This window comes from Paroedura picta, chromosome 13 (assembly GCF_049243985.1).
Source record: "Paroedura picta isolate Pp20150507F chromosome 13, Ppicta_v3.0, whole genome shotgun sequence".
Taxonomy (NCBI): Eukaryota; Metazoa; Chordata; class Lepidosauria; order Squamata; family Gekkonidae; genus Paroedura; species Paroedura picta.
In genome coordinates, this window is record NC_135381.1 from 22719164 (window position 1) to 22733140 (window position 13977).

The 13977-nt window shown below is 44.3% G+C and overlaps 1 protein-coding gene across 4 annotated transcripts in view; it reads right to left on the reverse strand.

Annotated features, from left to right (window-relative positions):
* MCF2 (MCF.2 cell line derived transforming sequence) overlaps window positions 1–13977 on the reverse strand; it is a 60982-nt gene that overhangs the window by 12247 nt on the left and 34758 nt on the right. For all 4 annotated transcript variants that reach the window (XM_077309391.1, XM_077309390.1, XM_077309392.1 and 1 more), the window contains 10 exons: window positions 12453–12541; window positions 11015–11103; window positions 10235–10301; window positions 6043–6158; window positions 5864–5933; window positions 4306–4398; window positions 3663–3755; window positions 2876–3001; window positions 1624–1845; window positions 319–411 (listed from right to left, as the gene is read on the reverse strand). In XM_077309391.1, the coding sequence (XP_077165506.1) occupies window positions 319–411; window positions 1624–1845; window positions 2876–3001; window positions 3663–3755; window positions 4306–4398; window positions 5864–5933; window positions 6043–6158; window positions 10235–10301; window positions 11015–11103; window positions 12453–12541 (1058 nt within the window). The remainder of the gene's footprint in view (window positions 1–318; window positions 412–1623; window positions 1846–2875; window positions 3002–3662; window positions 3756–4305; window positions 4399–5863; window positions 5934–6042; window positions 6159–10234; window positions 10302–11014; window positions 11104–12452; window positions 12542–13977) is intronic.

The following is a 13977-nucleotide window of genomic DNA, read 5'->3' on the forward strand; positions in this document are numbered from 1 at the left end:
GACGAGAGAGAGAGAGAGAACCGTGAAAAGCCACAATGAGCCATTTAAAAAACAAGTAGGGCATACAGCAATTGCTGCACACTAGCAAAAGCAAGGCAAATGGAGACTCTGTGATAAGAGGCAGTGCATAACTGCACCATGCAGACCGGGGTATTGTGTGTGTATATATAAGCACACTTATGCAGGCGTGCAAATAACAGGACATCATAGACTACCCACAAGGCATCGGAATGGGCTCTGCTCAAGCCTAATACCCAACAAGAAGAGGTTAAGAGTCTGACCCAACATATTCCTATTACAATTTAGACATCAGCTTACCTGCACAACGTACACTTCTTCCCGTCCACTGTACCAGATCTCAAACTTCCGATGGTCTCCTTTCACATTTTCAGTGATTCCAACAGCAGTCATCTAACACCACAACATGTAGAAATAATAATAATAATAATAATAATAATAATAATAATAATAATAATAATAATAATAATAATAATAATAGCTGGTTCTTATATGCTGCTTTTCTCTACCAGGAGGAGTCTCAAGGCAGCTTACATTCTCCTTCCCTTTCCTCTCCCCACAACAGACACCCTGTGAGGGAGGTGAGGCTGAGAGAGCCCTGATATTACTGCTCAGTCAGAACAGTTCTATCAGGCCTGTCATGAGCCCAAGGTCACCCAGCTGGCTGCATATGCCTTGCTACCTACAGCTCATTCAGGAGCTCTACACCTTAGCTGTTACATGGTGGAGATTCAAGATGCATCTGCTTCTCTTCCTAAAGCAGAAGACTCTCAAACAATGGAAGGAAGTAGAATTCTCTCTCTTCCTGCCAAACTTGTGTACATGGGAAAACAGAGTCAGGCCACTCAGCAGCTAGGAAATTTACATTTGAAAACAGACCATTTGACCCACTCTGCCTGTCCCACTAATAACAAGTGAAAACAAACAGTTTAACCCTTTGATTGACAGTCTGTGGCTGGCTCTTGCCAAAAGACAAAGTCCGGCACTTTTGCCCTTTCTTAGACAACAATGGCAATTCATGCCTTAGTTACAAGCCCAAACTTAACTTGTAATACCTTCTCTACAGAGCTGCCTTTGAAGACAATGCAGAAGTTACAGAATGCAGCTGTCTGGTTGTCAACAGGGCACGTTATGAGGCACTGGAATACCAATATGGCGAATTAAATATACAGACTAGACTTCTATGGAGTCTTCAAACTTCCATTGTTCTTTATTCTTTGATATTCAACAAGGCCCATACTTAGTTTGTAACACCTTCTCTACAGAGCTGCCTTCGAAGAAAATGCAGAAGTTACAGCATGCAGCTGTCTGGTTGTCAACAGGGGCAGTTCTGGTGGACAGAACAGCCTTCAAATGCTGCAGTGTCCCTCCAGCTATTTGGGGTATGAGACAAGAGCATCAAACCACAAGCCCCTTCTAAAGTGGATTAGCTATGAGCGTTCTCCGTTGGTATTAGACAGCCATCAAGTAGCAGGCACTTAGAAGACATATGTTTGAAGAATTCACTATTAACATTTTTGCAGTGGCCATTATATACTGCTATTGATCTTTCCTAAACTTTATTGCAATTAAAACAGAAATACTGAACTTCAAGACTTTCCTTACTTTCAGAAAGTGCTTAAAACTATATGAGGAAGTCTTCTCGTATCCGTCACTGTGGTCCTCTCTCTTCTTGCAAAACACCAGGGCCTTCTCATACAGAAAGAGATGCCTTTGCATTGGTTTGAACCTGGCCAAGTCCTTCATTTTCGTTGGGCCCTTCCGGTGCCCCATCCACACGCTGAAAGACCCTTGCATCAGTACTTTCCCAAGTTCACCGAGGTCTCCCTGTGGGTCACACACACAACAATAAAAGCAATATACCATAGCACAGGAAAAAAGCAATACAAGGTTATTCTGAAGATAACACAGGATGGGAAAATATATACTTTACTGAGCTCCTCTGGAAAAAAAGGAGGAAAAGATTTATTGTCCTAGAGCTAGTTTTGAAAGGTCCCCATGGGGGGCAACCATTCCCCTGATACTCTCAGGGCCATTCTGCACCCAGAAAATATAGTGAAAGGCTTACCTTTCGCCGATGACATTTTTTGGCATTTTTTTTGGCATTTTACAGCATCCAGCATCCCAGCAGCAAACTGGCAGCTATATCCTCCATTTTAAAGCACTAGTTGGAGAATCCACAAAAGTGGATTTCCCCAGCCATGTAGCACGAGCGAGAGGAGAGCAACCAGAAAACATATGCTAAGGAAAGGTGTGGAGGTGAAGTAGCGGTATCTCCACCTCCAGCACTGATCCTTGCACCCGCCTCCCTCTCCCTGCTCCCAGGGATGGGCCTTTTTGCTTTGAAACAAACTGCCTGGAGCAAGGAATACACATTAAATAGTCCAGGCTGAGCAAAAAAACAAACAAACATTCCCCACTAGTTAACATACAAAGCATGCCCCTCCCCCCAAAAATTGAGAACAAGTTTTTTTCTATAAATCTTCATGGCTCATAATTCCAAAAGGGGAGGCAGTAAAGTAAGAACTATGCATCTATGATTAGATGCATAGGCATAGCAACGGAGAAGTTTTACTTTTTAAAAAGTACTTTTTAAAGAGCTTGATTGAGAGGCAGAGGAGAGTGGAGTAGATGCTAACTATATCTGGGAAAGTTGACAAATGAGGGCATAATTTGCTCCCTTCACTTGCTCAAAGAATCTAGGACTCAGAGGTTTGAATGGGGAGGTCCCATTTAGTTAGCATGGCTAGCAGCTATTTGCAGAACTTCCCCTCCCCCAAGTACATCAGGATGTGTTTCTGCCTACCATTCTATTTCCAGATATGGTTTTCACCCTCAGCCCCTAGTACCTACTTACATCATAGCCAGTTATTGAAATTTGATGCATGGAGTCATTGACAGATTTCAGCAAATCCAACATGGCAACCAAAGCTTCCTGGAGTTCTTGAACACCTTCACAACTTGTACTGTATTTTAGCAGTTCCTGCAAATCAAGAGTTTTTACATTAAGGGCAGATTTACAAATACAGCTGATACTTTTGGCTGATGCACACATACATGCTCACCGCATGCTGAATGTAATTTTGAGCAATGAGTTTGCACGTGTGAGCAGGCCATCAGCAGGATAACCTTGACAAAATATTTCTTTTGATCACTTCATATGAAGCACTTCCACATATTCAGTAGCCAGTTATTCAAACTAATCAAGTGTCTAAGAATCAAGTGCAAACTAATCCATGAAAGCAGCTAAAAGCATGATATAGAATAATAAAATAATACCTACAATCATTGGTGATTTGTTTATACCCATCCATGGTAATAAGGCTTTCCTTCCATTTCTTAAATGACTTTTTTTTTTATTCCTCAAATCATTTGTCAACTGCTAATGGAGCCACCTTGGCATCCTTAGGCTCCTTCCATTTTTTCTTCTCAAGGGAATTTTGTGATTGAGGATTCAGTATTTCACTTTTAAGAAACTCTGGGCCCTCTTGGACTCCCATCTCTTTAAGTCTATGCAACATACCTGTTAAAATTTGCTTATCTGAAGCCCAGTCTATACATCCGACTATACATCACCGTGGTACAAGCACTGTAGCTAAATATATGAAATTGCCTTAAACTGAACGTAAGATGACAGAATGTACCTTCAGAAGCAACTGGTACTTTGTCAACCGCTGCACTGGTTTGAGCAAGTAGGAATCCAATCCAAGTTTGTGTTCCAGTTTTTTTTGGCATTCCTGAAACACAACAGAATCTTGAAAACCACATGCCATGTATGGTTTAAACATATTCCAGTTCCAGTGCTAAAAGAGCATCTGTATGCATATGAACATCTGGGCAGAAATGTCTTTGGACGTATCTTCTGGGCTGCAATTATGTAGGGCAGGGGTAGTCAAACTGCGGCCCTCCAGATGTCCATGGACTACAATTCCCACGAGCCCCTGCCAGCGAATGCTGGCAGAGGCTCGTGGGAATTGTAGTCCATGGACATCTGGAAGGCCGCAGTTTGACTACCCCTGATGTAGGGTGTAATAGGCTTCTAGAAGGCAAGTAGGGAGGGGGGAGCTGGAAGGGAAGGGCCAATCAGGGTGGACCTGGACATACAGGGCCCCAGACAGTCTCCTCCCAGGAAGCTGTTTCCCAAATATAAGGGAGCAAAATAGTGTTAAGGATTTGTACTGTTTTTCTCCAGCATCAGGGGAGAGCAGTATATAAATATGAAAAATAAAGATCTGATGAGATCAGACTATCATGGGACTATCCAGACTATCCTCCCAAGCTACATACCTGGAAAAAGAGGCTTTCTGCACACTGCCTCCACAGAGATTCTGATCGTGGCTTGTTCTGACAGTATTTCTCATACATCTGAAACTCTTCCCTCTGTATAGAAAAAAGGAATAACCCCCAGTTCCAGTAACACAGAACTGTATTTTTCACTGTCACTTTCAGCTCCCCACCTTCCTGGGTAGTGGGCAGATTCCAGAATCTTCTTTCCTGGGGTCAAAACCAACTTTGTCCAGTGATACCTTTTGAGGCCAACAAACATTTATTCCAAGTATGAGCTTCTGTGCACACACACAGACACAGCAACCCAGACTGCCAGCAGGGAGTCTGAAGACCTCCCCGTGCCTTCATGCGCTGCCAGAGATACCAGCGCCCTTCTCCCATGCCCCCCCCTGCTAGTGCCTGTTGCATTCCTGCATGCAACGGGCTTTACTTCTAGTAACTGAATAATTTTTGAAATGCCCCTTGCAATTCTCACCATTCACTAAACAAGAGAATCTGGAGCCACAAAGCCATGATCTTAACCAGGGTTGAGTCTGCACAGGACTATATATCCTCTCCCAGCCTGAATAAACCCCTTCCCCCTGAACTGTATATAAGTTCCATTTTGATTTTGGGTGCTTTAAATTTTCCTCTTCAGCATCCATGATTGATCCACGGTGACCCTACCTTTCCCCCGTGAGATCCAGGTGCTATATTTGAGGAATCTACTTTGAGAGCCTCAGTATTAAGTGTAGATCTTCTGAGTTTTGCTGGATTAACTTCCTGCCATGTGCCTCCAATGCTGATTTAGTGAAGCAGACTGTCACTTATCGGTCAGGGAGTCAGTTCAAAGACTGCCTGGTTCCTGGTTGCAAGCCTTCCCTTGCAAGACTTATTTTTGCCCTCATTTTGGGATCTGTTTTAAAGTGACTGTGCTCCAGAAGACCACACTTTTCTCAGCAGATATTTGGTGAATTTATTTTTCTCTGTGAGGCTCCTGCTGCCCCCCCCCCTTCAGGAAAACAAAGAAAGAGTAACAAGCAGCCTTGTGCTGCACTTGGCTCCTCCCTCTGAACTGTAGACCCTCAGGAGTTAAAAGACAAGAAAGCACTCTCTGGCTTTGTGCTTCACTCGAGCTTCATTCGAAACCCCCCCCCCCCTTGCTCCTCTGAAGAAGAAGAAGAAGAAGAGTTGGTTCTTATATGCCGCTTTTCCCTACCCGAAGGAGGCTCAAAGCGGCTTACAGTTGCCTTCCCATTCCTCTCCCCACAACAGACACCCTGTGGGGTGGGTGAGGCTGAGAGAGCACTGATATCACTGCCCGGTCAGAATAGTTTTATCAGTGCCGTGGCGAGCCCAAGGTCACCCAGCTGGTTGCATGTGGGGGAGCGCAGAATCGAACCTGGCATGCCAGATTACAAGTCCGCACTCCTAACCACTACACCAAACTGGGCTTCCCCAATCAAGTACAGAACACTTTCTATTTCAATTTAGGGGAAAGGAAGGAGGAAGACCCTTGTTCAAGCCATGGAATAAACAATGTAAGTGCAGAACAAGTCCAGGAGAGATACCTACTCACCCTTTCCAAAAAACAGCATCCTACCCTTTCTGGGGATTCAAGACAACCCTCCAGATTATGCAGGAAAATGCTGCAATAAGAGAAGAAGGAAGACACGAAAAAAAGATACGTTTTTCTCTCACAATTTGCTACTATTCAGGCCAGAAAGACATCCAAGTGCAGATACTGCTGGATACTACCTGTTGTGGAAGTCATAGATCTCAGGCATATTTCCAAACAGAACGTCTTTCCTGTTTCTCAAGACAGGTGGTAAGAGAAAAACCATTGTTGGGTTATCCATTTCTGCCCGATAACCCTACAGACAACGAAAAACATATTCAGACTGACAGTCACAGCTTTGTTATTAATACACCTTACAGTATTTTTAGATCAGATTTCAATAATAGAACTCACAAAATGGTTTTCAAAAACTAAAACTAAAGAATAAGATTCACAAAGCTTAAACAATCCCCTAAGCAAATTTACATCATCAGAAGTAGGTTCAAAAGGGAAGGTTTCCAGCTGCCTTCGAAAGGAGAACAGGGAGGGGACCGAGTAAATGTCCTAGAGCAGAGGTAGTCAACCTGTGGTCCTCCAGATGTGCATGGACCACAATTCCCATGAGCCCCTGCCAGCAAATGCAAATGCTGGCAGGGGATCATGGGAATTGTAGTCCATGCACATCTGGAGGACCACAGGTTGACTACCTCTGTCTTAGAGGGCTGTAATCTATGACTTTTTATTTCGTGTACAGGTCCTGCTTCTCATGGAAGTCAAATTTGCCTACATGGGAGACGGAGCTGAAGATCACTTCAAACCATAGGAGGCTGAAATTGATTCATCTTCAGCTGCCTTCAAACCATTCTGTATGCTAAATGAATAGACAGCTAGGAGAGGTGGCTGCAGAAGAAAAAACAGGTAATGAAAAAGGAAGAATATCTCACAAATAGAACCCAGAATGAGCAACGCAAGATATCCAAACATGCTTTGAAAATATCATCCTTTGATGCCTCCTATAATTTATCTCGGAAGGCCGAGCGTCAAAGAATTGAGGCTTTTGAACTCTGGTGCTGGAGAAGACTCTTGCGAGTCCCTTGGACTGCAAGGCGAACAAACCGGTCAGTCCTAGAGGAGATCAACCCTGACTGCTCTTTAGAAGGCCAGATCCTGAAGATGAAACTCAAATACTTTGGCCACCTCATGAGAAGGAAGGACTCCCTGGAGAAGAGCCTAATGCTGGGAGCGATCGAGGGCAAAAGAAGAAGGGGACGACAGAGAATGAGGTGGCTGGATGGAGTCACTGAAGCAGTAGGTGCAAACTTGGATGGACTCCGAGGAGTGGTGGAGGACAGGAGGGCCTGGAGGATCATTGTCCATGGGGTCGCGATGGGTCGGACACAACTTCGCACATAACAACAACAATAATTTATCTTGTCCCTACCAAAGTGTTTATTTCTCAAAATTAATTACAATGCATTGTTCTGGGTAGGGTTTTTTTTAGATGTTCTTCCTTTTTTGCTTCCTATTTTGGTACTGCTCCCTGAATGCATTTTAGATAAATGCACAGCCTGTAATGAAAACATTCCAGCCAAGCCACCCAACAGTTCTCACTTGGGGGGGGAAGAGGACTACCTCTGTTGCTTTTGTTCAACTCTCTGGTAATACAATTCCAGGTTAAGCCAGAAGATCGATGATAGCAGGTCTTAAGGTTACAAGCCAAACAAAGGGGCTTTCTTCCTGCCTTCCATGGTAAATAAAAGTCTTGTCGGATAATCTTGTGACTCCACCAGGACATTCCTGACACAGTTGATACAAATAGCGAACTGGACCATTGACTGCTTTTGGAGGTGACATTTGATGGCTCTCATGAAGAAAAGTGGACTGCTGGGGTCAGTAAAGGGAACCAGCGGCCCCCGTGATCCCTGTCCATCTTGGCTGCTCAGAGAGGGTGGTCAAAGGATAGGAGGCCCACTTAGGGACATTATCAGCCTACCCTGAAGTGCTGAAGGAGGCTGTGGTTTGTCCCTTGCTAAAGAAACCATTGCTGGATCTGCGGGGCCAGCTAGCTACCGCCCAGTCTTGCATTTCTGGGTAAGGTAGTTGAAAAGGCCACCATGGACCAGGTCCTGGCATTCTTGGAGGAAACTTCAGCACTTGACCCATACCAGTTGGGCTTCGATCCTAGCCATGGGGTGGAGACAGTGCTAATTGCCCTGACAGATGATCTCCGGTGCCAGCTGGATAGGGGCAGTTCTGCCATTCTTGTGATGCTAGTTCTGTTGGCTGCATTTGATGTGGTTGACCACAAGCTTTTGGCCCACTGCCTCATCAGGACGGGGAGACATGGGACAGCCCTCCAGTGGCTGTTCTACTTCCTAGGACCAGACACAGTAGGAGAAGAGCTGTCGCACCCATTTCGGATCCCATTTGGAGTACCACAGGGGACGGTTCTCTCCCCCCCACTTTTTAACATCTTTATGCAGCCTCTGGTCCGGCTAATCCTAGTTGAGGCCAGGCGAGCCCCCCTGGGGCCAGGGATGACCAATAAGTTGGAACCCACAGAGCGTAAGGCCCCATGGAGGGCATAGGGCGACAGGTGGTCTCACAGATATGTGGGTCCCAGACTGCGCAAGGCCTTAAAGGCCAAAACCTTGAACCTGATCCGGGACATGAATGGCAACCAATACAGATAACTCAGCACCGGCTGGATATGGGCCCTCCAAGATGTTCCTGTGAGGACCCTCGCAGCTGCATTCTGCACCAATTGCAATTTCCGGGTCAGAGACAAGGGCAGGCCTGCGTAGACCGAGTTACAGAAATGAATCCTGGAGGTGACTGTCACATGGATCACTATGGCCAAATGCTCGGAGGACAGATAGGGTGCTAGTAGCCTTGCCTGGCGAGGGTGGAAAAACGCCTGGCGGGCTACCTTCTTGACTTGTGCCTCCATGGAAAGTGATGCAACCAAGGTCACACCCAGATTTCTGGCTTGGGGCGCAGTGGTCAGTTTTGTTTTGTAGCCCAGGCCAGGATGGGCAAACGCGCTTTCTGGTCTGCCCTCTTCCTACCCAGCCATAGGACCTCCATCTTGGAGGGATTGAGTTTCAGGCGACTCTGTTCAGGGAGGGGGGGGGGGTTATTTGGTTTTATGTATCCTGCCACAGTTCCATGAAGAGTGGCCGGATATAAATTTTAATTATAAATAAATAATGTTTTTCATTTTTATGCGAAGTTTTATGTTTTATGTAACCTCACATGAGATGGCCCGCCAATAGCAGCAGGGAATGAATGAATGAATGAATGAATGAATGAATGAATGAATGAATGAATGAATGAATGAATGAATGAATGATACCACTACTGCCATCTCAGACTTTATACCATGATTTTTACTGAACTGAGGGGAAGTGAGAAACTTGTATTTTGGGATCACCACATTAAATATCTGAGGTTTCCCATGACTTGAATACTCCTCTGAAGAACAACAACAAAAAGTCCCAGGAGAAACATGTATATAAATGAAAAAAGAACTCTTCTCCTTGAAATTCTAGCTTTCTATATGCAGGGATTAAAACATACATACATACATACATACATACATACATACAGACATACATACATACATACAGACAGACAGACAGACAGACAGACAGACAGACAGACAGACAGACAGAGAGGGGGGGACGATTTAATCAATCAAGTGCTTCTTTCTCCTCTCCCTAGAAATCTGAAATGGTCACACGCAGACATAGGTTTATCAATGAAGTGACCTAGGCCCCAAATATTACTCATTCAGGCAATTTGTGTAACAGTAATACACACAGAGAAAAGCTACACTGCCATGTTTTAAGATAGCTTGAATATCATGGCATAATGTATTTATTTGCATGTCACTGTGATTATCTGTTGCAAAAAGGAGAAAATGTAAATAAGGGTTTGAAGCTAGAGCATACACAATTGTTGCCATGGAGATACCACCCAATATGACTTCCCTGTGGTGAATCATTGCAAAACATAACACAGAGAAGTCTCTGTCAAGCAGTGCAAGGCCTTCGGTCCACATTTCGGGCAGCTCCTAGGCATGGTAGGGCGGCAGGCAAGGCTTACACTCGAGCAGGAGGCCCACTGCCAATCCATGGAGCCTTCATGGCCTTGCTTGTTCTCCTTCCTTTATAAGTGATAGCAGTGGCAAGAGTAAGGAGAGGGAATTTCGCTCTCTCTGCAGAAGACAGAGGACTAGGAAGTGGGTCCTCTCCAAGAGGGAGCCCATTGTCAGCCTCTTTCCCAAGGCATCAGCCTCAAAGAGACTTGGTATTACAGCTGGGGGATGCATGGAGACAAGGCAGTTCTCCTAAAGGCACTAAAGAGAATTCCAGCAAGAGGCACACTCACCATCAAGACGGTGAACAATTCCTCTACGTACACCCGTTCAGTTTCAATAAGCTCATTTATCACATGGCTAAAATAAAGAGGAAAAAATAGATCAAGGCGGGAAGAAAAACAGCGGAATATGGGCCACAAAAGTCAATTTTGTAAGGATGTTAGTAAACAGAAACAAAGTTTTCCTAGTAGTGGCCCCATCCGCCCCATTATATCCTATGGGACCAAATCTCTATTCTGATGTTGGTTCCCTTCATATAATAAAATGGGGTCGATGTGGGCACCCTCTTTGGAAGCCCCTAGGATTGGACCCATGTTCTTGAAAATTGGAGGGGAGTCAGGGAAGAGCCTCCCTGAGCTACTCTAGAAGTTTGAGGGTGTAATTTACACCCACCCACCCCCAGCCCCCAGGAAAGGCAGGGAGCAGGGATTTCCAATGCAAGTCAATGGCGCCATTGACTTTCATTGGCACCAAAGCGCTTTGACCGCTTCGGCTGAATCTGAATCAGTCCGAATCGGATTCGGTCCGAATCAGGATCAGTCTGAACAACCCCAGAATTGAGACCCCCTCTAAGAATCCTCCAACTCCTGTGCATGTTTCCTTGAAGGAAGAAAACATAAGATGTACTAAAATTGATAAAATGAAAGCTTGAAACCACATGGGTAATACCTGCAAGATTTGGAAATTTCTTTCAAAGAGATGAACCATGATCCTATTTCTAAACAGATTCAGTTGTCTTTGCAGTAAATAAGCAAATCGATTTGTGAGAACGCGTATGAAAAGGCACTTACCTTTTCAATATGTCTAAACTGTCTTCGCTCTCTGAAATAAAGTACTGCAAGGAATTCCTTTTTTCTTGATAATTGTGCATGACTTCAATCTGGAGGTAAAGTAAAAGGCAGGCATAACAATTTTCTAAAATGAGAGGAAAGTGCTTTTAAAATCAGTTAAGTAATTAATCATATATTTGCTTTAAAAACACAAGTTTAATTAGAGCCGCAAAAAGATGCTTCGTTCATCAATAAGGTTCATAAATAGACTTATTACGTGTCTTGCCAACCTTCAGGCAAGGCCTGGAGATCTCCTGGAATTATAACTTGTCTCCCAACTACAGAGATCTGTTTCCCTGGGGCAAACGACTGCGTTGGAGGGTGGGCTCTTCAGCATTATACTCAACTTAGACCTCTCCCCAAACTGCACCTTTCCAAGGCTTTGGCTCCAGAGCTGGAAACCCTACTAATTCTAAGGCTAATTAGGCCTGGGCTACAAAACAAAACCCTTTTATAGAATGGGCTACACCAGGGCGTTTGCTGGCAGGGGTTCATGGGAATTGTAGTCCATGAACATCTGGAGGACCACAGGTTGACTACCCACAATTTCAAATGGCAGGTGGGAAGATTCACATGATTAAAAAGTCCCTGCAAACAAAAAACTGAGCACATTGGGGAGAAAAATTCTGGAGTAGTTCTTTAATAGAGCCTCTTGTGGCGCAGAGTGGTAAGGCAGCAGACATGCAGTCTGAAAGCTCTGTCCATGAGGCTGGGAGTTCAATCCCAGCAGCCGACTCAAGGTTGACTCAGCCTTCCATCCTTCCGAAGTCAGTAAAATGAGTAGCCAGCTAGCTGGGGGGTAAACGGTAATAACTGGGGAAGGCACTGGCAAACCACCCTGTATTGAGTCTGACATGAAAACGCTAGAGGGTGTCACCCCAAGGGTCAGACATGACCCAGTGCTTTAGTTCTTTAATGTGGCACTAGCATTCCATTTACAAGAGATTTATGGAAACTTTTAAACATGTAATCACGTTCCTGAGAACACAAGCATTACAGACTACTCAACCACCTCAATATTCTTTCCTTGTGGACTTTGTTTATTCTGATGTCTTTCTATCTCTACCGCCTCATGAGTTCTGCTACTTCATTCTGCTGTATATCATACCATGCCGCATTAGCTGGTGATCAGAATGGACTGTGACATTTTAGGCTACAGGTGAGGGATTACATGTTTCAAATTAGTGCTTCATTAAATGGAATACTGACACAGAACACAAAGGACTAGCAGTTTTTCCCCTGCCACACTCCTTTGTTATTTGCAAGGAGTTTTCATATGCAGGGGCCGAATTTTGCCATTCATTCTGTTGCATCGGTCCATTGTACTGCTATTGTAGAAGTCTACAAGAAGTCTGGTAGATTATTATTATATAAATCATTTTGTGCTTCCTCTACTTACCTTGCGGGAGTTTTGCAACTTCCTTGATGTTTTCTTCCCAGGAAGGGAGATATCAAATGAAAATTTCAAACTCGAATTAAAATCCACACCTTGGACATTAAAGAAAAAAAAATTGTCCAGATTATATTCTTCAATTCAAGACTCACAAAGAAACTGATGTTCAGTCGCACCAAGCCACCCTTACGTTAAACGGAGTTACATTCCAATGAACTAAGGCTGGAGACAAAAGGCATGCATTTTTAAAAAAAAACCTGACAAAACATTCAAAAGAGAGAAAAAATGTTATGAGGAAAATGCATTATTAATAGTAACATAAAAGGAACATAAAAATAAACACCAGCCTGGAATAAAAGATTATTCCTCCACGTTAATAATATCATAAGCAAAAAAGAACAAATTTGGTGGTGGGGAAACAGTCATGAAGCTCTAATAACCTACCTAGAAAACCGCCATATGATGTGATATAGAGTTATAGCTTTGATGGCACTCACTATGTAAAATTTTAGAAGTCAGTTTCTATATTCTTTGATCACTATCTTTGGGTGGGGCTGCAAAGTGTACCCATCACTTGTTATTTTATTTATTTTTCAATTTATACCCACCCTTCCCAGCATGCCAGCTTGGGTTAGCTTCCAACATTTAAAATAAAAGCATATATGGTAAAATTACAAGTTAATCCTTTAACAGCACTTCACTGTTAAAATAACAGCCTAAGGGCTTAGTGGGTGGAGAGTGGGCACAGCCCATCCTCGGAAAGGCCATGCCCACTCAGGACTTTGGCCCAATCAGTGGGCCTACAGTCCTGGCAGACCTGCCTTTCCACCAGGGGCTCGCTGCCGGCATTGCCAGCAGTTTGCCCCTGGACACTCACCAGGACACGTGTAAGTGTCCTGGGGATGGGGGCTTCCATTCCCATTGGGCTGGGAAGCCACCGGGGGGAGGGGAGGGGGCTTTCCCTTCCACCTTAGCTTTCCAGCACGGACATCTTTTCTGTATTTTGTAATATGTAAGTGGCCCTTAGTTCCTCATCTTCTTCTTCATGCAAGAAAGGGGATTTCCAGTACAAACTTTCCAGGTGAGCACCTGACACCAGGATCTCTGCACTCGCTTTCCGATAGCGGAGTGTTCCCATAATTTTATGGTTGGGGGTCACCACAACATGAGGAACTGTATTAAAGGGTATTAAAGGTATTAAAAGGGTCACGGCATGAGGAAGGTTGAGAACCACTATTTTAGACAATGCCAAAATTTGGCAGAAGTTGATACCAGGTGCTTGGATTTGGAATCCGTTCCTCATTTGGAAACTCTGGGGGACAGAAATGGTCCAATTTGGATATTGCACCATCATCAGTATGTTCACTGGTAAGGCAGGCAAAATGGGGAGGTTAAAGTGCACCATCATCCTCCCACCTGTCCCCCACTAACCATAAGTCAGTATATCATCTAGTTAGCCAGCCTTGCAGGAAAAATACCTGACTGTGGCACAGAAACTGCCAACTGTCTACTATGTTTAGGGATGCATGGA